The sequence below is a fragment of the Danio rerio genome, chromosome 17 (genome assembly GCF_052040795.2).
Source record: "Danio rerio strain M-AB ecotype USA chromosome 17, GRCz13ab, whole genome shotgun sequence".
In the NCBI taxonomy this organism is placed as follows: Eukaryota; Metazoa; Chordata; class Actinopteri; order Cypriniformes; family Danionidae; genus Danio; species Danio rerio.
The window spans coordinates 40,409,918-40,435,823 of NC_141037.1; the positions used below are offsets into that span (position 1 = coordinate 40,409,918).

At 34.5% G+C, this 25,906-nt stretch overlaps 1 protein-coding gene across 6 annotated transcripts in view; it reads right to left on the reverse strand.

The window, feature by feature from the left end:
* Positions 1 to 25,906, reverse strand: part of dglucy (D-glutamate cyclase) — a 38,588-nt gene that overhangs the window by 7,525 nt on the left and 5,157 nt on the right. For 3 of the 6 annotated variants that reach the window (XM_087290844.1, XM_087290843.1, XM_087290842.1), the window contains 9 exons: positions 21,739 to 21,831; positions 20,187 to 20,340; positions 12,759 to 12,957; positions 12,462 to 12,612; positions 10,462 to 10,584; positions 8,485 to 8,688; positions 6,666 to 6,926; positions 3,557 to 3,656; positions 1,518 to 1,666 (listed from right to left, as the gene is read on the reverse strand). In XM_087290844.1, the coding sequence (XP_087146970.1) occupies positions 1,518 to 1,666; positions 3,557 to 3,656; positions 6,666 to 6,926; positions 8,485 to 8,688; positions 10,462 to 10,584; positions 12,462 to 12,612; positions 12,759 to 12,957; positions 20,187 to 20,340; positions 21,739 to 21,831 (1,434 nt within the window). Of the gene's footprint in view, positions 1 to 1,517; positions 1,667 to 3,556; positions 3,657 to 6,665; positions 6,927 to 8,484; positions 8,689 to 10,461; positions 10,585 to 12,461; positions 12,613 to 12,758; positions 12,958 to 20,186; positions 20,341 to 21,500; positions 21,641 to 21,738; positions 21,832 to 25,906 lie in introns of those variants that run through there. The other 3 variants (XM_087290845.1, XM_087290847.1, XM_087290846.1) reach the window with 3 other exon arrangements.

Sequence of the window (25,906 nt, forward strand, 5' to 3'; positions counted from 1 at the left end):
TATAACAAAACCACCCATTTATTTTCACTAATATAACACATAAACTAACTCTAAACCATTTCCCATGATGCACTGTGAAAACAGTCCAGTCAGAGCAGCTGTTAGCAGTGTTAGCTGCCTGAATCAGACAGAAAATGATGAGCACACGCCTGAGCACACCTTATGCTCTGTAAAATAAAATCTGACAAGAGTCTTTCAAATATATTCAGAATAATGCAAGTAATATGAAACGTTCACATATCTTTTGCGAATTTGCTATTTGAGATATAGAACGCATGGAAAGCGTCCGCATAGAGAGACACTGCACGAGCTGCTGAAGATTGTGGTTTGACTGATAAATATGAATTTGTAGCTAAATTGTTAGTGGCGCCAAACAGCACTACCCATTGTTTACATCCTTGTTTATGTCGTCGCTACAACATACCATTAATACTAGAGACTGTGCATGTAATAGATCAATTTTAACAAATAAAAACACTCACAGGTTGTGGCTCACAATCCACAGCTTTGTCAGCTGGAGGAGTTTTTGTTGAATCTAGCACTGAACTGTGAGAGATTCTGGAAGCTGTCCTTTGTTAAAGGCTAGCTGTATATTTATTATAATTCTCTGGAACATAATTAAAATTAAACTGAAAGCCCTTTTCTCTCTGTACAGAAACAGAACAAGCTCTGTGGAAATTGCAGAGTTTGGATGGCGTTTTAGCTTTCTCTGCTATAACATTACAGCGCCTCTGGTGACATCCCGTTGCTCTGTGGTGTGGCGATTGCGTATAACCTGAAGCATTTATGATCTCATTAACCAAGATGTATTTTCCCAAACTTTGTTCGCTGTAGTCTTTGCTAAGCTAACTCTGGGTAAGCCAATGTCTCTCTTTTTTATTGACCTTCGAGCATCTTACATTCAGAGATGTTGTTTATGCTCACACAGCTACATTACACATCAACTAAAATTTAAAATATGATTGAAAAAATATGACAACCCCTTTAATCTGTCTGATGTCAGTCATACTGGAAGTAAAGACAAATTATATTAATACGTGGAGTTGTCCTTTTTATCATTAAAACACTAGAGATTTCGATTTGATGTCAAAACTTTGACGTCCATTTTGCATCACACAATGTAATCCCATCGACCACCGAAACAATGAATAATTCTAAAACATAAAACTCTTCTAGGCACCCTAATCATAAAATTGCTGAATTCAGAATCAAGTAAATAATTAGACTATGTCCCTGTTCCAAACCTGTTTGAAAATTAGTAGCCAATATTCTATAAAATATCATAATTTGTGTTTAACAGAAAAAAGAAACTCACAAAAGTTTAAACCCACTTGAGGGTGAGTAAATGATCACAGAGTTTTCATTTTGTGTGAACCATCACTTTAAGAGAGATACTCAAATCCCAATCAGATTAAAATCTGCAGTATATGTTAATGGTGTGTGTGTGTGTGTGTGTGTGTGTGTGTGTGTGTGTGTGTGTGTGTGTGTGTGTGTGTGTGTGTGTGGTGATTTGATACCTGTGGTGGTGATTCCAGCGATAGTGCTGGCGGCGGTGAAGAGCTCATCTATGGGGTCCAGCAAGTGTTTGATGTTCACTCCTCTCATGTTGTAGTAGTTGCCATCTGCTGCCCGGCCGCTGCGCTCTATCGCCACCAGGTGGTCGAACCTTTACAGTGTGTATAAGGATACTTCAGTAGAACATTCATTCATTCATTCATTCATTTTCTTTTTAGCTTAGTCCCTTTAATCAGGGCTTGCCACAGTGGAATGAACTGCCAACTTATCCACCATTTGGTTTTTACTCAGTGATTGCCTTCCCAGCCGCAACCCTACACTGGGAGACACCCATATACTCTTGCATTCACACACATACAAAGCCAATTTAGCTTATTCAATTCACTTTTACCGCATGTCGTCGGACTTGTGGGGGAAACCAGAGCACCCGGAGGAAACCCACATGAACATGAGTAGAACATGCAAACTCCACACAGAAATGCAAACTGACCCTGCCAGGGCTCGAACCAGCGACCTTCTTGCTGTGAGGCGATCGTGCTACCCAAAGCACCACCATGACACCACTTAAGTATAACATTAAGTGGCAAAACTTTTTAAGTTCACCTACAGCACTGGTGCCAAACTCAGTTCCTAGAGGGCCGCAGCTCTGCACAGTTTCCCCCACAGTCCAAAGACATGCGGTACAGGTGAATTGGGTAAGCAAAATTGTCTGAAGTGAATGTGTGTGAATGATGCTTCCCAGTGATGGGTTGCAGCTGTAAAGGCATCCGCTGTGTTAAACATATGCTGGATAAGTTGGCGGTTCATTCCGCTGTGGCAACCCCAGGACTGAGCTGAAAAGAAAATTATTGAATGCATGAAATACGGGGCGACAAAACAATAATATATAAAATAATACTAAATTGTTATTAAACTTCTTAAAGAAAATGAAAGGTAAAGGGTGTTTTCCAAGTCTTGATAAGTACTTTACACAATGCACAAAAGGTCTCCAGACACCTTTTAAAGACATTTTGTGTTTACTGTACAAGAAAGACTTTTCTATTGTTATATATAATTATTATTATTATTAGCAATTTATTTCCCTATTATTATGTCTTAAGCCAAAGTTTTTCAACATAATTTTAATTCACGAAATCATTAGCATTCACATTTCTGCATTTGTAGAGCTTAGATGCAAAAACGTCTAAATGCCGTCTGAAATTTTCCTCTACAATTAGTATTTATCAAGCTCATGTGTGTCTGTTCAGTAGGATCACTTTTATGGCAAAGAATAAATACTTTTCCTGGTCTTTAAAGTGAAATATCTCAACATAAAAAATAGCAGGCTGAGAAAAACGTTCATTTTCGATGGAAACTTCAGACGGCACTCAGAGGTTTTTGCATTTGAACTCTTCATTTTATCCCTCCAAAAAACAGATCTATAAATTTCCATTAAAAGAGCCTCAACATGACCTCAACCGTTGTTTTGAAGGTAGGACAAACCATTTTTTTACGGTGCTCAACCATATGCCGCAAATGCTGTTGACTGCATGCAAGAGGTATTGATTCTGTAATATTCCTTTAATAATGCAGTAATTAAGGGATAATGCAGTCATTAGCCCAAAATAAACCCCAACATGGGACCTAGAACCACCCTAAAGCGGGTTATTATATGATAATGATTGACTCACTGTACTTTATCCTCTTATTATATGGCAAATCACCAAATAATTACATAAATGGATGACCATGAAATATTAATCTGAGTTGAGGCAGAATGGAACAGTTGTACAAGACAAAAAAAAAAAAAAAAAACACACCAAATGTATATAAAAATCTGTTATGTGACAATGTCTTTAGGAATGAATTATTAAACATATATGTGATAATAAATCTACTGCACTAACGTTTGAAATATTGATAGTTTCCTTTGTTTAACATATTATTATATTTTTAAAAATATATAGTGATGAACATACAGGGGTTCAACACACTTGATCTTATTAATGAGGAACAGAACAAAAAGAAGTAGGTAGAATGTGAGATTGAAGTAGCATTCCACCTGGGTTTAGTGGGATCTCCATCACCGCACAGGAAGTGAAGAGCTGAGTCAGGCCCATTACTCTGGAAACTTATTACCGGCACTGCACTCTTTATCACACCTGTTAGTGAGCAAACACAAAAACACACACACACACACACACACACACGCACACATTTAGAAATTATGGTACATTACTGCAACTAACCAGGCTTTATAAGCTTCAAGTTAAATGTTTATTTATTTATTTTATTTATTTTGCAATGCAAACTGCAAAGTAACTAAAATTACATTCAATATAAAGATATTTTTACAGAAATACTGTCAATCATTGTTAGAATTAAAATGTTTAGGATCATTGGTCCTAGTCTTTAGTGTCAGATAATTCTTCAGAAATGCTTTAAATTGCATGATCTGCTGCTCAAGAAACATTTTTTATTATTATCACATTGCTGCATAATATTGTTCTGGGCTTTCAATTAAACGAACTACAGTTATTTGAAATAAAACTCTTCTTCAATGTTGTAAATGTATTTAAGGTCATTTTTGCTGAGTTGAATGTATCCTTGTTAAATAACACTCATTCATTTTCTTTTCAGCTTAGTCCCTTTATTAATCAGGAGTCACCACAGTGGAATGAATCGGCAACTTATCCAGCATATGTTTTACGCATCGGATGTCCTTCCAGCTGCAACCCAACACTGGGAAACACCCATAAACTCTTGCATTCACACACATACATTACGACCAATTTAGTGTACCCAATTCACCTAGGGTGCATGTCTTTGGACTGTAGCAAAAACCGGAGCACCCAGAGGTAACCCACGCCAACACGGGGAGAAAATGCTCCACACAGAAATGCCAACTGACCCAGCTGAGGCTTCAAGCAGCAAACTTCTTGCTGCGAGGTGATCGTGCTACCCACTGCACCACCGTGACCTCCTAAATAAAACTATTACATTTAATTTATTTTACTCAAATTCTTAAATAGTAGTGTTTATATGTGTACTTTGAACCATTTTATCTGCCTTACCAGTTCAGCTCAACATGACACTGTACCATGGCAGCATATTTTCTCTTTAAAGAGTTTGGAAGTGATTTATGGAATTCTGATAACATTTAAAATGTTTGCTAACAAATCACATATCATCACAATAGCTGATCTAATTATAGTGAAAAAAGAAAGACAGAAATGTTTTGCATTGGCAGTTTTTCAGATTTTTTTCAATTACAAATAATTTTTGTATTAATAAAGTGTTATTCAAAAGTACACATGCACGCACGCACACACATTACTTAAAGAATATATAGCACAAACGTTTAGGTAAGGTGATTAAAAAAAGGTAAAGGTGATTTACAATAACTGTGAGAAATTATTACTTTTTACTTAATACAGAGCCTAGCGGAGACTTAAACATTTTCACAACATCTAGTTATTAGTCAGTCAAAATAAAAAATAAAAATTATATATTTAATAAAATAATATTTTTGTCACTAAGCATATTAAGAAATTGAAAGATAAAACAATTCAATTCAAGCAAAATATTGCATAAAAAAAATTACAACCTACAAAACTTCAACAAATTAAAAAAATGTTTTGCTGCTCTTTTTAAAATTTGTATTTAATATTTTTCTATAACATATAAATTTGGCTGTCCTAGTTTTTAGATCGTTATCATAAGATATTTTGTTAAATAAGCTTCAGATTTGGCTTCAGTACTGACTAATCAAATGTATATGCACAAATATAATATTGTATAGCTTCCTATTAAAAATATGAATTAAAAAATAGATTTGTGAGGGGTGCACTTATATATGCTGAGCACTGTATATATATATATATATATATATATATATATATATATATATATATATATATATATACAGTATACACACACACACACACACACATATATATATATATATATATATATATATATATATATATATATATATATATATATATATATATATATATATATATATATATATATATATATATATATAGACACACACACACATACATACATACACACATTATTTTATATACGCGAACGCACGCACGCACGCACGCACGCACGCACGCACGCACGCATGCGCGCACACACACACACACACACACACACACACACACACACACACACACACACACACACACACACACACACACACACACACACACACACACACACACACACACAGTCAAAAGTTTGTGGTCATTTTTTCCCATTTTTTTAAATAAAGAAAATGATTTTGTTCATCAAGGCAGCATTTTTTAAATATGAAAAAAAAATTAAATTATTAAATATTTATACAATTTTTAAATAACTGCTTTTTTATTTGTATGTACTTTCAAATAAAATTACTCCAGTCATTACTGCTTTTATTACTATTACCATTAATAATTTTCAATAATAATAATAATAATAATAATTAATAATACAGTGCTTTCTGAAGGATCATGTGACTCTGAAGACTGAAAGCTGAAGCTGAAAATTCATCTTTAAAATCACTAAAATAAATGATTAAATGAAATTATAAACTACTTTTGAACAGTTCTTTTATAGTGTAATAACATTCACAGTTTTACAATTTGTACTGTATTTTTTATTTAAAAACATTTAAAAACATTTAAAATCCTACTGACCCCAAACTTTTGACTGGTATGTAACAAAAAATAGTGCTTAAAGGGGCTAATCATGTTCACTTTAAAATGTAAAAAACTAATATTAATTAAGAACTTCTTTTATTCTAGTCGAAATAAAACAAATAAGACTTTCTCCAGAAGAATTAAATATTATCAGACATACTGCAAAAATGTCCTTGCTCTGTTAAACATCATTTAGGAAATATTTTTAAAAATCTAAAAAATGTAAAAAAGGGTTAATAATTCTGTGTTCAATTACAGCACATTGCATGATGAGCACTGTTTTTGGAACAGTGAGATTTCACTTTGGCTGAAGCTACTCATTGCACAGCAACAAAATAAAAACTAAACAACCAGCAAAATGCCCTGTCACACATCATTTGCTGTGGTCACGGCGGGTAATAAACAAAATTGGCACGACACTTAATCCCATCTAGCAAGCAAAAACACTAAATCAGCAATGATGGAGGCCAAATGTGGCACCTTTCTCCACAGCATCCTGCATGATGTGCTGATTCATCTCCAAAGCCCGCTGATCCGTCACGATGACCACCTCTTTATGAAGTGCTTGAAGCATAGCTGCCATAGCGAGGGCCCCGGGCGGCCCATCCGTCTCTTCCGGAGGGTTGTGCATGTAGTGTGTGGGGAAGCCGGTGGTGATGAGGACGGAGGAGGAATGGGACAGAGAGAGACAGGCCTTCAGAAGCTCATCCTGCAAGAACAGGGCCCGGATACCTCTTGAACCTGCACACAAATCAAGTCGATTGTGCCATTAGCAATGCTTATGGGATTGTAGTTCTTTTTCACATTAAAGCTGTTTAAGGTCCCGTGAAGTGCTTTTAAATTAGATTTTTTTTTTTTCGATGTTTGACGTAATCTCATCTGAAATATTAAGAGAGGGTAATGGATGAGCTAAAGTATTCAAAGATTATTATCAAGGTAGTATGAAGCAGAGCAAGGCTAGAAGCCATCGAAGTGTGAAAAAAAAAAAAAAACGCTGAAGCAAGCGATTTCTAATGAGAGACGAGCATGATGTGCCACAATTATGCCACAGTCGGCTGCTTTGGATCTTGTTCAGGCTGTGGATCATGTAGCTAAAAAGCAGTGGTTTTTATCATACCAAATACATTTTAAGATTCTGTTATAATGTTGCTCTGTGCATTTATTAAAAGCAATAGCCTAGTGGTTAGTGCGTCGACACAGCACTGAGGTGCTCGCAGCGACCCGAGTTCGATTCCCGCCTCGAGGTCCTTTGCTGATCCTTCCCCTATCTCTGCTCCCCACACTTTCCTGTCTCTATATCTCCACTGTCCTATCAATAAAGGTGAAAACCCCTAAAAATAAATAAATAAATAAATAAATAAAAATAAATAAATAAAAAGACAGAACATAAAAACATAGAGATAAGGCAAGAAAAACGTCTGTAAAAATGTAGCAGTAGAAAAGACTATTAAAATCATTTTAAAAAGCCAAGCTAAAAAGGTACGTTTTAAGAAGTGATTTAAAAAAAAAAAGTAATCAAAGAGCCATTCTAATTACAAAGGGGCAAGGTGTCCCAAAACCGACGACCTGCCACAGAGAAAGCTCTGTCCCCTCTGTCCCGTCTGTCCCGTCCCGATCACTTGACCTAAGAAATCTTACGGGAGTGTAAAAATGAAACAGCTATGAGAGATAGGATGGGGCTAGATTTTAAAGGGATTTATAGACCAGTAAATGCACTTTAAAATCAATTCTGAATTGGACAGGCAGCCAATGAAGGCCTCTTAGAAGAGGGGTGATGTGTCCTGTTTTCTGCTATTACAAATAAATCTAGCAGCAGCATTTTGGACCAACTGAAGGCGAGAAACTGGGGATTTTGACATGCCACAGTAAAGTGCATTGCAGTAGTCTAACCGTGATGTAATAAAATCGTGAACAGCCCCAGCCTAGAGTGGTGGGATTTAAAAAGTGTTTAACTTCAGACAGGAAACGTAGTTGATAAAAACTGAAGCCAATAACAGAACTGATCTGTTTGTCTAGTTCCAATGACTCATCAAGAATGACACCCAGATTGCAGACACGGGGGGATCTGAAAGAATCTTTGGTGCTTCATTGTTTTCTATAAAACCAAATCAGAAATCTAGGGTGTGTTATGCCATTAGCATGAGCATTTAGACATGATCCACGTTACTAAAGTGACTAGTTAGGCTAAAGTCAGCACAATATATAACACTATTGTATTAGTTTTTTAAATCTTACAAATTTAGATTTTAATCATTCTTATACTGTACTTTTCCTGGGAACAAACTAAGTTGCTTCATACCTGGGTCTTCAACAGCGAGCTCCTCAATTGCTCGGATTTGTTGAACGGCTCTTTCACTGGCCATGCTGTAATGCTGAGGATCCTGGGAAATGCGGAATGTCAAAGGGCGCTGTGCTGGCTCCAGAGAGAGGGGAGAAATGGCTTCTGCTTTTTGATCGGTGATGAACATGCAGCCAGGAGAGTGTGTGAACGCTAGAGCGGACTCTGCAACATTTAAAAAAATAAAAATAAAGGTCAACAGCTGCTCTCCTACACACTGAGTAAAAATATATAAATCTGTTCATGCTGCAAAAAAAGTGACATTAAAGAAACAGAAGCTTAATTGTACCGGAAACCCAGTGACATTAAATTCTAAAGGTGGGGTGTATCATTTCTGCTTCACTAACAGCAGCAAATGTGCAAAACAAAACTGTACAAGGTGACATTTTTACATTTTACAGTAAATGAGAGGGCGACACGGTGGCTCTGTGGGTAGCACTGCCACCTCACAGCAGGAAGGTCTTTGGTTTGAGTCTCAGTTGGGTCAGTTGGCATTCCTGTATGTAGTTTGCATGTTCTCCTCGTGTTCGCGTGGGTTTCCTCCGGGTGCTTCGTTTTCCCTCACAGTCCAAAGACATGCAGTACAGGTGAATAAATTAATTTGGTAATAGTGTATGTGTGTGTGAATACGCAGTACGGATGTTTCCCAGTACACAGCTGGAAGGGCATCCGTAGAGTAAAACATATACTAGATAACTTGTCAGTTCATTCCGCTGTGGTGACATCTGATGAATATATATATATATAATACCGAGCCATGGATGACCAGAGCTCAAACAAACCTTGTCATTGTCTTGATGTACAGACACAAAGCCAAGAAGAACAAAATCTGCCAGGTCCTGTTGTTGTTTTACGAGGCCGTCTAAAAGTGTGAGTGGTTTTCGCTTTCTCTTTTTAAGTTGATGATAATAATGTGTGTGATTATTGAAGTGTCTCCGACATCCGATCCGTTCAGAAACTAAAAGGACAAATGCGAGAGTGAAGTGCGAACAAACAAAGGAGAAGCTCGACAAAACACAGGAGCAAATTGTTTCAGCAACCTGAATCACAAACAAACTGCCATGTTTATCATCCCCTTTTTGGCTATTAGGAACTCGGAATGAAGGAATTACTTTCTAACAGGAGGTTACATGTGCTGGTGGAGATTAAAGGCACAGATGAGAGGTTTGCGCTGACTGTGGGCTATGTTGCGTGTTGTTTTTGAACCCAAATAAGGACTAAATGTATGCCGGGTGTAGTATTTTTCTGCCATTAGTAACATATCGGAGACTGTAAGGATCTGTATGTGTTTATATATGTTGCATTTATTTATTTATTTTATATACTTGTAGACGTTACAGTAGGCTATTTAGCACCGTCATTGCTGTACAGATCATATCATTAGATTAGATTCAACTTTATTGTCATTACACATGTACAAGTACAATGCAACGAAATGCAGTATGTTTATAGAAAGGTTAGTAATAAACATTTATACTCAATTATTTATATGTATAAAGCATCTGTTTTGTATGCGCCTTTTTCTAAGTTAAACAATTGAGTTTTACCATTTCTGAATCCATTCAGCCAGTCTCAGGGTCTGGCATGAGCACTTTTAGCATAGCTTAGCATTAATCATTAAATTAGATCAGATTGATTGAGCATCTTGCTAAAACAAAAATGTTTATGTAGAGCTTGATTCTTCTGTAGTTACAGTAAATTGTGTACAAAGACCAAAGTAAAGTGAAATGTTTCTATTTTCTAGGCCGATATGGCTTAGATAATTTATGCTAAGATAAGATTTATGCTAAACTAAGCTCAAAGTGCTCCCGCCAGACCAGCTGAATGGACTCAAAAATGGTAAAACTCAACTGTTTAACTTGGAAAAATTTGCATATTCCCAAACAATGTGAATTGCTCATCTCTTTTATAATATTGGAGGGTTTTTGGAAAGCTTACTGCAGCTCTTTACAGCCTCAACACCAGTGACCCCACAGGCCCAGAACACAGGCACATCAGCAGGGCGGGCGTCCACTGGGTCCCCGTAGTCCGGACGTGACAAGTCACGGATGCCCAGCAGCTCTGAAAGGGGGAATCAAAGGTTTCTGAGATGTTACACACTTTTTTCAACTCCCAAGTACAGAAAATGTTAACAGTTGAAGTATGTTTTGTGCAGACATGGTGATAAGATTTACAGATGGATTCCTAGAAACAAATTAACACCCTACATAAAACTATCTTGTATTTACATAGGGCCATAAAGTATTTGAACACCTAAAGACCACTTTAAAATGTATGAACCTCATTTGTTAGATAAAACAAATCTGAGATTAACCAATTTACTCTTATACTACATTATTTTTAACCACATAAAATTTTAACTACATTAAAATATCTATTTTTTATGCACCTGAAAACTGTTTTGCACCTGAAAATTGGTTTGCATCTAAAAAGTTTATTTGTTGTTAATTTTAGGTATGGTTAAATGGTGTAATCTACATTGACTGTTACATATTTACAGTTGGTACGAAAAGTATTCAGACCCCCTTAAATGTTTCACTCTTACTTAAATGATTTTAGCTATAACTGCAATGTAAGTTAATTTGTTTTACTTAATGTTCACACAACACCCCATATTGAGAGAAAAACACAGAATTGTTGACATCTTTTGCAGATTTATTAAAAAAATGAAATATCACATGACTCTAAGTATTCTGACCCTTTGCTGTCACACTCATATTTAACAGAGGTGCTGTCCATTTCTTCTGATCACCCTTGAGATGTTTCTACATCTGATCTACATTCGATTGCACTGATTGGACTTGATTAGGAAAGCCACACACCTGTCTATATAAGATCTTACAGCTCACAATGCATGTCAGAGCAAATGAGAATCATGAGGTCAAAGGAACTGTCTGGAGATCTCAGAGAAAGAATTGTCCCAAAGCACAGATTTGGCCAAGGTTACAAACAAATATTCTGCTGCTCCTAAGAGCACAGTGGCCTCCTTAATCATTAAAAGGAAACACATTTGGGATGCCCAAAACCCTTCCTAGAGCTATCTGGCCAAACTGAGCTACCAAGGGAGAAGAGCCTTGGTGAGAGAGGTAAAGAAGAACCCAAAGATCACTGTAGCTGTGCTCTAGAGATGCAGTCGGGAGATGCAAGAAAGTTGTAGAAAGTCAACCATCCCTACAACACTCCACCAGTCTAGGTTTTATGGTAGAGTGGCCCGACAGAATCCTCTCCTCAGTGCAGGACTCATGAAAACCCGCCTGAAGGACTCCAAGATAGTGAGAAATAAGATTCTTTGTTCTGATGAGACCAAGATAGAACTTTTTTGGCCTTAATTCTAAGCTGTATGTTCATCACCTGCCCAATACAGTCCCAACAGTGAAGCATGGTGGTGGCCTGTGGGGGTGTTTTGAGCTGCAGGGACAGTAAGACTGATTGCAATAGAGGGAAAGATGAATGCTTGTCAAGTACAAGGATATCCTGGATGAAAACCTTCTCCAGAGTGCTCAGGGCTTCAGTCTGGGTTGAAGGTTTAAAATAACGAAGGAGTGACTTTACAACAACTCCATGACTGTTCTTGAATAGCCTAGCCAGAGCTTCAACTTAAGCCCAATTGAGTATCTCTGGAGAGACCTACTATAAAAAAACGGCTGTCCACCAACGCTTACCAACCAACCTGACAGAACTGAAGAGGATCTGCAAGGAGGAATAGCAGAGGATCCCCAAATCCAGATGTGAAACACTTATTGTATCTTTTCCAAAATGATGCATGGCTGTATTAGGTCAAAAGGGTGCTTCGACTAAATACTGAGCAATGGATCTGAATGTTTAGGACAATGTGATTACATAAATTGGTAAATTAATTAAATTGCATTAAAATAAGATAACTTTATATAACAAGATAAAGTTCCATCATATACTTTCTTTAAAAAAAAAGTCCATACTAGGATCTCCAATATGAACAGGTCCTCCATGCGCCAGTGGGATGGCATGTGTGCATTGAGCAGTAGCGTCCAGCTTGTCTTCTGGTACTGGTCTCATAGTCACCACCATTGGACAATGAATCTGACCTGCTTTAATACAAGGCACTGAGGTCTGCAAAAAAAAAAAAAAAAACACTTTCTTTTAGTTATTTTATTAAGATTTTGAAGAAGAAAATATCAGACACAAGCAACATCAAGTAATATGCTGTAGGCTCTCACTGCATGTGGATGTAATCCAGGCTTGCGGCTTGAACTGACCTTGTACATGCTGACGTTTCTGCCCTGCTCCACATTTCTCACCGGAACCCCAGCGGCTGTCAAGGCCGATTCAAAGCCAAAACTACAGCCGAGGTAGAAAGTGACCATGTGCTCCAGTTCAGAGGTAAAGGAGGACAAACTAGAAACCTTCTTCATTAGCCTGCCATTCTCAAACACACAGTACTCTGGACAGTCCTCCCTGAGTCAAAGACAGAACAATAATGAAAGCTTCAGGGGCTTCAGGGCAAGGGTTCAGTTGTAAATATTTTAGTGATGTATCTAAAATCACATGCGGTATAGTAGAGCTGCACAGTACTGGAAAAATACACCAGTATTGGGAGTACTGTGATAACCATATTTCTTAACCATTGCAATTTTCATCAGCTAAGTTTTTGAATCATTTAATGATATTAAAATGAAAAGGTAAAAAATATTTTTCCGATCTTTCTGAAACTAAAAAACTCAGGGTCCAAACATTTAGGGCTCTATTTGAACAATCTAGGCGCAAAGTCTAAAGTGCATGGGACAAAAGCATTAAGGGTGTGTCTAAATCAGAGGTGGGCAAACTGGGTCCTGGTTATAGATTTCTTGTGATCTTGAAGAAACTGATTAGCATGTTCAGGAGTGTTGGATTAGTGTTGCAACTAAACTATGCAGGTCACCGGCCCTCCAGGTCTGATTTTGCCCAACCCTGGTCTAAATCCACTTTTGCTATTTTAAGGATGGAAAAATATGCTCTGCAGCCTGGTGCATGGTCTAACAGGGTTGTGCTTATTCTCTTAATGAAATATGTGTGTGTTTTGAGCGTAATGTGCATTAAACCAATCAGAGTCTCATCTCCCATTCCCTTTGAGAGTCAGTTGCGTCTCACCATGGCGCATTTGCTATTTACATGGCAAACCTAAAAACTAAATGCTTCAGTAGCGAGAAAACAGTTAAACAGACCATCTGCAGCACGAGGATAAAGAATGAGCCTCCTCCACTCAGCCTCTTTATTTTTACTCTTTACTCTTTTACTTTCATGAATAAGGAAATGGTGTTGTACTTGGTGTTGTGTTGTATTTGTTTCAAAACGATTTCTAAATTCAGTTCTAATTTCCAGCAAACGAATAAATGAACAATAATAAAGTGTGGTCAAAAGTTATATCTAAACACATGTCCTATTCTTATGACTTATATAATGATGCAGACATCTCCAAAATCCAACAGATGGACAAATTTAAACATGTTTTTATTAAAACAAATAAAAATATGCATATAAAAAAATAATACTGCGAATAATAATAACAACAACATTATAATAAAACTGCAAATTGTCATAAATAAACTGAAAAAAATGACGCAATCTATAACACACTTCCTTTTTAGACCAGCACATACATGGATTTGCGATTTAAACAACGTAGCACAAAACGTGAAAATTAAGTTTGCCCTGGTCTGAAAATAGCAACAAATCATGCCAAACACGTCTTGCACTTTATTGTGCCAGGTGTATGATAGGGCCCTTTTAAAACACTATGAATGAGTCAAAACAGCAGATATTCTGACTCTGATTGGCTGTTGTCTTTATAAGTGTATTGATTCATCTTTGAGCCATATAACCAATAGCAGAGCAGCAACTTGGTAGATGCTGATAGTAAAGCGATGAAATCTGATTGGTCAAATTTAGATAAATGCATAATATCAATGTAATTTAATCACACTTTTCTAAAATACAGTGCATCTGCAAAGTGTTCATAGCGCTGACATACAGCCTGATTCCAAAATGGATTAAATTGATTTATTTCCTCAAAATTCTAAACACAATACCCCATAATGACAATGTGAAAAAAAGAGTTTTTGAAATTGTTGTAAATTTATTTAAAAAAAAAAAAAAAAACTGAAAAATCACATTTACATAAGTACAGACTGCCTGATGGATGAACGTAAGCTCCTCCGCTAATGGTTTGCGCCTGTAATATTTGTATTATTTGCTAATTAAAATAACTCCTCATGTAAATCTTTTTCATAAAAGGCTGCTACTGTCCTCCAAAGGTCACATTTTTGGCTTTGTCTGCATGAGAGACAGCCTTCATGCCTGAAATGAAATGAGCTGCTTTCCACCAAGGCAACCCGAGGTGCTGAAATATAATTGGCTACACATAATATGGTATTTTAATGCTTTTGAACAGTCAAATACTGACAGCACATTTAAAACCATTCCCCGTGTATTTCTGAATTTTAGGGAACTGTTTACTATGTTGTGTTTTCCATCTAAAATCTATTATACATTTGTGTACTTGAGCAATCAGTACAGGGTTTTCACTGTAACCATTGACTTATAGCTTTTATTTAATACTATAAATGTCCTTGGTAGGTTTATAACATTCTTCAAAGTATCATCTTTCATCTAAAAAAGAACAACTCAAACAGGTTTCGAACAAGTAGAGAGCAGAATATTCATTTTTGGGTGAACAATTTCTTTAACTCGATTAATTGATTTAAATCACTTGCATCAGTAGTGTAAAGTAACAAATTACAAATACTCCAATTCTCAGAAATAGTAATTTACTATGTAGTTTTCAAAATGTGTACTTTTCCTCTCCTTTGAGTACATTTTTAGTGCAGTATCTGTACATTCTCTCCACTGCTTTCTTTCAACCTACAGTTACTACTTTATTATTTCTTGTCCATGGGGATTACAAAATTCAGTCCTGCAATTTCTGTCCAATCAAATTGCACATAGAAAGTAAATCACATCATACTGAACTACCTTAAGACTATTGCAGCAAACTGTTAGGAAGCTTTAAAAGTGTCCAAGAAGATACTTTACACACAATGACCAAGAGCAGGCCCGTAGCCAGTCTGGTAAGTCGGATGGTTATTTTTTCCGCAAAAACGTGGATCTTTTTGCAGTTATTCGCCTCATTTTCTATTTAGTTATGATCTTTAAATGCTGATTTAGGTGACATTTTAAGCACTATGTTTAGCTAGATAAACTTATCTCATAGTCATCATAACCAAAAGGATTTCCTAAATATTTAGATTAAAGAAATATTACAAATATTTATTTTTAAAATACAAATGTATTGCATAATATATCATTAGAATTTTTTTTTTGAAAACTGTAGCCTATTGTAATTTATTAGGCAAATAAAAAAAACTGGCCAGCAACTTTCCTCAGTCAGAATGGGGCCATCTGAATAATAATAAAAGTTATATATGTATAATAATATAATATAATATAATATAATATAATATAATATAATATAATATAATATAATATAATAGCAATTTAGAGCTTCACAATTTTTCTAGGCTCACTTGTAAAAAATAAAAAGAACATTTGAAAATTCATGGATAACAATAAATAGCCAAAATATTCTTCAAAATGATTTTAATATGGGCCGCTTTTGATGCTTTACACCTTTTCTTATTGGTCATGTTTTCTTTCAAGAATAAGGTCCAAGATTTAGAATAAAAGGTACTGTTAAATGTTTTCTCTGTTTAAAAACAATGCAGTAGTGAAAGATGACTTCTCTTATGTCAGATGTCTTCTTGCATAGCTGGATGTTGAAAAATAATTGTTTGCATTGGCCAAAACTGATTAACGTAAGTTACACCTGGATTCCGCTTAATCTTAAAGCAATTTTGGGTGGGATATTTTGACTATTTATGATGGCAAAGCAGTTAAAATAGGACAAATGAGCTCATGTATGGGACAAATTCTGGACCTTTGTCAGTGAAGGCTGGGTCTTCCGAACCACTCGAACCTCCCCTGTCTACGGTTGTGAAGAGACTGTTTAGACTGCATGTCACTGATGAGAAGATGACGGATGTTTTCCACTTGATGACCGAAATGGCCTTAAACTATAACTAATGTACTACAGAATGTTACGTTTACACACACACAAACAAATTACATGTAAACACATCAACCTTTCACAGCGTAATACTCACTCAGTGGCGCAAAAAGGGGGTATGCAGTATATGCGGCGCATAGGGGCGCCACACATGGGGGGGCGCCATTGTGCCACAACTATTTTTTAAATTATCCATATTAAAAGTTTCAAATAATATATATTAATAATAATAATAATAATAATAATAATAATAATAATAATATATATATATATATATATATATATATATATATATATATATATATATATATATATATATATATATAATATATAATATAATAATAATATTAATAATATATAATATAATAATAATATTAATAATATATAAATTGTTAAAATATTTAATATAATAATAATAATAATATATATATTGTTAAAATATTTATTTAGCATTTTATACGCGTATAATATTGTATTTTATTAAATTAAAAAATCATTCCACCCCTCCCCCCCATTTTTCATACCATATACATGTTTTTATGAATTTATTATGTATCATATTGATTCATCAGGCCTTTTGGTAACTTCTTAGCTCAAAACTATTTTAATTTTAGCTACAAACAAAGTTATAACATTTCAATTAAATAGAACATTTCACACAGTTTGTTTCTGTTTTTTTTACACTAAACATTTGACAGTCTTTTTTATTTCACTTTTAGCAGTTTCAGTCAACTGTTCTGGCAAAGACAGACTTTCCACTTCTCACAGTATGCATGTGAGAAGTAATCACAATGTTCTTTTGCCCTTTAGGACTCCCATGTCTATGATTTTGTTTTGAAAAATGTAGTACAAAAAGTCCAAAAGTAAGGCTAGTCAAGGTGCTTTAATCATTTAGTAAGGTAAAATTAAACTGAGATGAATTTTGGGGTGGTATGAGATGCATTTTTTGCGACTTAACATGCTTAACGTAATTATACATGTACCTTTTACTACTTCATACTATTTCAGTTGTGTTCAGAACTGCGAAACTGTATTTTTTAAAGCATATTAATATCTTTATGAAAAAATATCTTTAATTTATTGATGGAAATATTTTCCACATTTTATCACTTGCCTGTTTTAAAATATAGTTGGATTGAAGGGGGGGGGGGGGGGGGTGTGGGGGGTTGAAGCCGCATACCCATCAGTTAATGTGCAGTTGCGCCCCTGTACTCACTACTCATTACTCTTGAGTACTTTCAAAAGGGCAACTTTTAACCCATACTTTGAGTAATACTTACAATAGATACTCTAACTCTACTTGCACTACATTTTCAGGCAAGTAATGGTTCAGTATGATTTTTTCAGTACTCTTTTCACCACTGACCTGCATTGATACAGTCAGATATTCATTTCCAGTTTCCTTCTCTAACTTTTGGTAGTTTCTTCCTGCCTTGGAAATGAATTTAAATTTGTGATATTTATAATTACAATCACTTATCCTTTAACAGAGAAGGGAGCTGCACCAAATCTCTTGTGAGAAATGAATAAACATGGATGACACATGATTTCAGGCACATGCTCTGCAGAGATAATCCTTAACCTGACTATCATGATCTCGAGTTGACAGAATATGTATACCATGCGTTTTGTGTGTAAATAAACATTTGACCAACTTTTTTGATCAGCACTGTAGTAAATGAAAACTCAATAGTTCATTAAACATTTGTATCAAAAGTCTGTTAAAAACATTTTTAGGACGTACAACTGTGTTCAAATTAGCTGGGAAAGTCTCTAAGTGTAACTATTAAATAACAGGATGATCCACTCTGTTGTAAAATTAGATTAATCTTTTACACCCATCTGTGACTAAGCATATTTAGTACTAGGTCAAGAATTATGAATGACTAGATTAAAATCAAAGCATGAAAGTAAACACTCAATAGTTAAGGCTAGTTAGTAGTAGTATCATAAAAGATAACGCAAAATGATACATTTATGTCAAAGCACAAATAATATCTAATGATTTACAATGCGAGCGTGGAGCAATGTTCTGAAATTGAGCTTTTACATTAAATCGATTGAAATCAAATAAAAACTAAAATTATTTTTCATCTGACACATTTCCCAGAACAGTTTGCACATTTGCACCAGGCACTTTCCTACAATCACTCCATACTCATAAAAAAAACAACAATGTGGATTTCTAAATGTGTTGCTTCACACAAGAGAGCGGGCTTGACAAACCTGTAAAAACACTCCTCACTCTAAATGCACTGGACACTTTACGTAAACTCCATCTTACAAGAACTTAAAAAGGAAAGCCATGTTTACCTGTGAATTTACCACAAATCATGTTACATTACTAATTTTATATAACCTTAAATACCTCTTCTTGCATAATATCTTGCACAATATTGATCCATCTTTTGTAAAAGTACTTGTATACACTACCTGACAAAAGTCTTGTCGCCTATCCAAGTTTTAGGAACAACAAATAGTAACTTAAAATCTAGTTGATCATTTGGTGTCAGAAGTGGCTTTTATGAAAGGCGAAGGCCTCTAGATTACGCTTTATCACAATAAAATATGATCATGCCTCGATTTTTAATCATTTAATTAGAACAGTAAAGTCTGACTTTCTGACAAAATCCTTGTCACTTAACAGAAATAATGTACAGTATAGATTATCAAGTCATGCTGCAGTGGAAAGAGAATTAATATTGTATATGACTCCCATGAGCTTGGAGGACTGCATTCATCCATCTCTGCAATGACTCCAATAAATTAATAAAGTCATCTGGAATGGCAAACAAAGCGTTCTTACAGGACTCCCAGAGTTCATCAAGATTCTTTGCATTCATTTTCAATGCTTCCTTTATTTTACCCCAGACATGCTAAATAATGTTTATGTTTGGGGACTGGGCTGGCCAATCCTGCAGCACCTTGACCTTCTCTGCTTTCAAGAACTTTGATGTGGAGGCTGAAGTATGAGGAGTGCGAACCTCCTGAAGAATTTGCCATCTCCTGTGGTTTGTAATGTAATGGGCAGGACAAATGTCTTGATACCTCAGGCTGTTGATGTTGACATCTTTTCTGCAGATGCCCCCATACTGAATGTAACCCCAATCCATGATTTTTCCTTCACCAAACTTGACTGATTTCTATGAGTACCTTGGGTCCATGCGGGTTGCATTAGGTCTGTAGTATTTTTGATGATTGGGATGCAGTTCAACAGAAGATTCCTCAGAAAAATCTACCTTCTGCCTCTTTTTCATATGACCAACTAGACATCAAGTAATTATTTGTTGCTCTTACAACTGAGATAAACGACAAGACTTTTGTTAGATAGTGTAGCATGTCTTATGTTAAGTTTATAGTTATATGTATAGTTAGATTACCACTCTGGTATGTTAGTCATGTATATTTTTATAAAAGCTCTTATGTCTAGTGTTGAGTTGATTAAAGTTTTTTATGTAGCACCGTAGTCCTGCGACCCTTTGATTTCACTGTTCGTCCACAAATGTAGCAGAATGACATTAAAGTTCCAGCTGACTTGACTTTTTATTTGAGTTCTGTAGTGAATGAGCAGTTGGTGTGAATATACCTGATGTCAGATGCCGTGGCGAGAGGACCGGCGCTCCATTCTCCACATTTGCTCCTGTACAGCAGCGGGAGAGGGCTACTGTTAGCTCGACAAAACGCCTCAAAGTCATCCGCAAGATCCTTGTGCAAGATCACCACGTTAGCCTGCTGAAATCCTGTCAGTGAAACGGTTTACTCTGTGAGATTCTACAATAGTTTCCATGCGTACAGACATTGTAAAATCCAATCTAAATATTTTCTGCAGTACTATTTGCTACATAAGAAACATGAATAGTAACAATTGAAAAGTTGAATAGCTACACAAAACTTAAAAAATAAGTGGAAAACTAATTCACACAAGATCCAACTGCAATGATTTACACTTTTAACAGACTTTTTTTTTGATTATACTATAAAATATTTTATGAAATTACATGACTTATTAATGAAGGCCATGATATTTCATTTTTAATGTTTATTTCTTCCAATTTTCCAAATTCTTAGTTTAAAGTGTATAAGATTTTCCACAGAATTATTCATACATATTGTTGCTATAATTAAATGAAATTTTACATGTCAAATGGTACAGTTGTCGCTCGTGCATTTCAAATTAAAAGTCTGATATAATCAAAATAAGTTTCAAATAAACATTTGTTGTTTTTTAGACCACACACTCCGCGACCCTCTGAAAATGTTCCCGCGAAACACTTTTGGGTCGCGACCCACCAGTTGAGAAACATTGCTTTATCCCTTACATAACATACCTTGGAATGTCATGACTGACCAATCAGAATCAAGTATTCCAGACAGCCATATAATAAGAATCTATATTTTCAATTTAGTAATCTGATCATGCCAATAATTGGGAGCTTAACTGATGAAATATTGATCAAGAACAAATCGCACGTCCAGAGAAATCACACCAGAGTTCAACATTAAGTCCAAACTAAGTTCATACCAATTTCTGTAAATCACCAAAAATTAGGTATGATATATTTATGGTAGGACATTTACAAAATATCCTTAAGGAATATGAACTTGAATTAATATTCTAGCGATTATATAATGTATTGTTGGCTATTTCTAAACATGCAACATAAGACGCCAGGGTGACAAATGATCAATTATAATAAAAGCACTTGACTTAAATGTTAGTAAACAGATTCATTCATTTATTTACTTTAAATAATTCACATACACATAAGTATGTGTTGTTTTTTGCCGAGCTGTTATATACTGGGCTAACACAATTGATAAAGCCGCAATACAGACACAAGAATTAAAGTGTATTTATTAAACACGCCATGACATTAAATCCTAGTTCGACCCTTCATACCTGCTGCGATACCGGAGGTGTTCTTAATATCCTGACTCTGTTTCCGTATAATACTCCGCAGAGCAGACGGAGATAAACCTTTTGAATGCCACATGATAATTCCTATATGCTTTTTGACAGCCAGACGTTTTAAAGTCCAGCTGGTTAATGGTTTTAAGCTGCTGTAAACCCACAGTTGTAAAGGTTAATGCATGATGGTGCAGGGTGTAATTAATACACAACTGTCTGTAAATCATACCTGGTTTCTTTCTGGCTCGAGTGCTGTATGTCAGTCCTTTCGTTCCGACAGCACGCTGGAGAAAGTTTGTCACACGCGCACATTTCAACAACACTGCAGGAAACATACGGACATGGGTTACTGGTGTGCTGATAAAATATGATGTTTTTTCTCATAGAAAAGCTGTGCTTGTATATCAGTCATGAAAATATTGTTTTTTAAGCAAAAAGTCTTTAAGCTTTTATTTATTTGATTGTTATTTCAGCAATGCGTTTTTTTTTCCATGATTTATGCAGTTTTACTGTGATTTACAGAATATAGTTACTAAAATGTCATTCAGTGTAACAGCAGTGTATAATAAATTACTTTTTTGATGACATTAAAATACAAGTATCTCAGTGCAGCAGAACATCATTCAGTCATTTTTAATTCACTATCTGTCAAACTTGTATCCATTTTATCAGCAAGAAGTTTTAATGATTTAAATTATAATCAAATTTAATTTCTATTCTATTATATATTTTAATAAGTACGTGCCTGAATAATCACACAGTTTCATTTTATTTTATAAACGTATTATAAATGACAACAGATTACGATTTCACCCATATTTGAAAAGCTTGCTTACTTTTATTTTCAGTTATTATTAAAAAATTAAAAGTCAGTTATTAGAAAATGAAAACAGAAACTTTACTTGTACTTAATAAGCTGTCTGTTTAAATGTGTGTGAATTTACAGTTGAAGTCTGATTATTAGCCCTCGTGAATTATGTGCCCCGTTTATTTTTTTTCAGAGATTTTTTTCAACACATTTGTAAACATAATAATAGTTTTAATAATTCATCTCCAATAACTGAATTATTTTATCTTTGCAATGATAACAGTAAATAATATTAGACTAGAGATTTAAGACACTTCTATACAGCTTAAAGTGACATTTAAAGGCCTAACTAGGTTAATCAGGTTAACTAGGCAGGTTAGGGTAATTGGGCAAGTTATTGTATAATGATGGTTTGTTCTTAGATTATTGGAAAAAAAAATTGCCAAAAGAGGCTTATCATTTTGTCTATAAACTAGTTTTAAAAAAATTAAAACTGCTTTTATTCTAGCCATAATAATAATAAAACAAATAAGACTTTCTCTAGAAGAAAAAATATTATCAGACATACTGTGAAAAATTCTTTGCTCTGTTAAACATCATTTGGGAAATATTTAAAAAAAGAAAAAAAATTCAAAGGGGGGCTAATAATTCTGACTGTGTGTATGTGTGTGCGTGCATGGGACATTCTACCAGAAATGTGCATTTTCACTTATAAAAATGTGACAGAGCCTAACCTTTAAGCTTGTCCACCTTGAAGAAATCATACAAAGATGAGCAAGAAATCATACAATTCAATGATCAAACCCATCCTTGATCACTGTCAGCTTTTCCTCCATCAAATAATGTCACTTCCGAGTCATAGCCTTAAAGGTGTATTGCACACATTTCGATGCAAATGTGATAGGACGGACAGAAACACAGGGGCAATCATAAAATGTTATTTATTTGTAACTTGATGTTTTTAATCAATTGATGTGAATGAAAACTTAAACTTGCCATTTCAGTTTTTCCCCTAAATAACAGTTTTTAGCATTACAAAACTATTAAAGCTGTAGGTTTAATTGGCAGACAATGACAGAGTTTGTACATTTGTAAAGCGTTTTTAATAACAGAAAAGAAAAAAAAAAACATCTGAGCACCAAATAAATGACATATTTTTTTTTTTACAAAACTCACAGAAATCAACCATTAGTCCATTTTGGTCATTTTTGAGATTAAATAATTTTTATTCACTGTACTTGCATTTTATTTCAGGGACAGATAAGGTATGTTTCTGGTAGAATGTCTATATATATATCAATAAACTTCTATACAACTTAAAGTGACATTTAAAGGCTTAACTAGGTTAGGTTAACTAGGCAGGTTAGGGTAATTAGGCAAGTTATTGTATTATAACGAATGTTTGAGAGAGTTTTCATTTTATTGCCATTTTAGCTTCTTTGGCAAAAAAAAAAAAAAAAAAAAAAAAAGATTAAGTTTACCGGATTTTATGAATACCACTTTTCTATAATAAAAAATATTCTAACAATTAAAAGTCGTCAACAGTAATAAATAATACATAAATAATACATGAGGTAAAATACATAAACAATAATAATAATGATAATACATAAGATAAAAATCTAAAACATTAAGGTTTTCCTTTGATAAAAATTGTACAATATAAGGATTCACTTTTAAAATATTTCATTTAAAGTCTCTTAAGATAAAAATTGTTGTCTGATAACATTAAAAACAGGGCCTTCCACAAGAATATGTTTTAATGATGGTTTGTTTTGTAGACTATAGAAATAAATATCCTAAAGGGGCTGATCATTTTGACCTTAATGTGTTTAAAAAAATTAAAGCTTCTTATTCTAGTCGAAATAAACCAAACAAACAAAAAAAAACATTCTCCAGAAGAAAAAATATTATATATCAGACATACTGTGAAAAGTTCCTTGCTCTGTTAAACATCATTGGGAAAGATTTAAAAAATAAAATAAAATTCTGACTTCAACTGTGTGTGCGTGTATATAATGCAAGTATATTTTGGTGGCAGGATCAAATTCATTATTTAAAAGAATGTAATTCTCCTTGAAATGTAAACAAGTAATTGATCCTGGCACATATACACACCCAGATATCTAAATATAAAATTAATTTATGTTCGGTAGTGACAATGATGGAAGTATGAACGTGTTACACAGGTTTCAGACTAGCCTAGTATATGCGTTTTTCAAGTCTATCTTGAAAGTCTAGCCCTGACTTGAAAACATAAGCATAACTAGCCTATGTAGTGTCAAAACAAATAGTTGACTTATTTTCACACACTTGAGTATTCTCAAGTCAGTTCAGTCTGTCAGTTTAGTTTAGTAAATTAGTTATTACACGCTTAAATAATATAAATTAACGACAGATTTTTTGATTAATTTATACTGGTTAAAGCAATGACTTGACATTTATATGTGTGTATTGTTAGTTAATATTAACTTTGAACCTCTTTAGAGAGGCAAAAATGAATTATACACACAGTAAGTTAGCCCATGTTTCTCTTAAGATAAACAGCAGCCTAATAACTTACAGGAATCAGGAAAAAAGTCTTAAACACATGTAGGTCACGCTTAATGGCATTGACAATCAAGTGCCCACATTTACATACGTCACCAGCGATTTTGCTAAGTCTACACCTTGCACGCCACAGGTACGCGTTAATGCAAGTCTGTAATAATAAACGCGTATAACGGTAGTGAGTGACCCCCAACCGAAACGCTTTCTTTTTTTTTTTTTTTTTTTTTTTTTTTTTTTATTGAATGCTTGAAAAACAATAACAACAAATGTCATGAATTAAACAGCAACAATCCAGGGGTTTTTAGTCATTTAGTCCAAGATAAGTGCCAAGTCCTTCATCAAAGTCCTCGTTCGTATTGCTTTTAAGTTGGTTGATCCTTTAATACACTCAAAATACATTTTCATTTCAATTTTAAATTTAGGGAAAAAAGGTTTACACTTGCAAAACTTGCTCTTGTGAATATGAAATTTGGCCAACAAAAAAACAAGGTTCATGAAATAGGTATTATTTTCCTTTTCACAATCATGGAAACCAAAGATAACATTCTTATATGTAAATTCAAAATCTGCCTTCACATAAACTTTTATAAAATCAAGAACATCACACCAAAATGACATTGAATGAGGGCAAGTCCAAAATAAATGAACAGACGTCTCAGGATTCACTAAGCAAAATGAACAGTTGGTGTTAATATCATTCTTAAGTCTTTTAAGATTACACTTGTCTGGATAGCATCTATGAATCAGTTTAAAGGTAACTTCTCTTATTTTGTTTGTTATAAAAAATTTGTGGGGTAATGTCCAAACTTTCTTCCAGGAAATATCATTCACAAAACCATTCCAATATGACATTACATAAGGTACAGTAACAAAATCTTCCTGAAACAGGGCTCTTATTTTCTTATTGCATTTTAATTTAGATAAAGAAAGGCAGTTTTTACCAATAAATGTTTTCCAAAGGTCCGCTGAATGAAAAGTAATTGGAAATGAAAGTCCTTTAAAAAGCATAAAAACACCTTGTGGAATAGCATCAGCAACA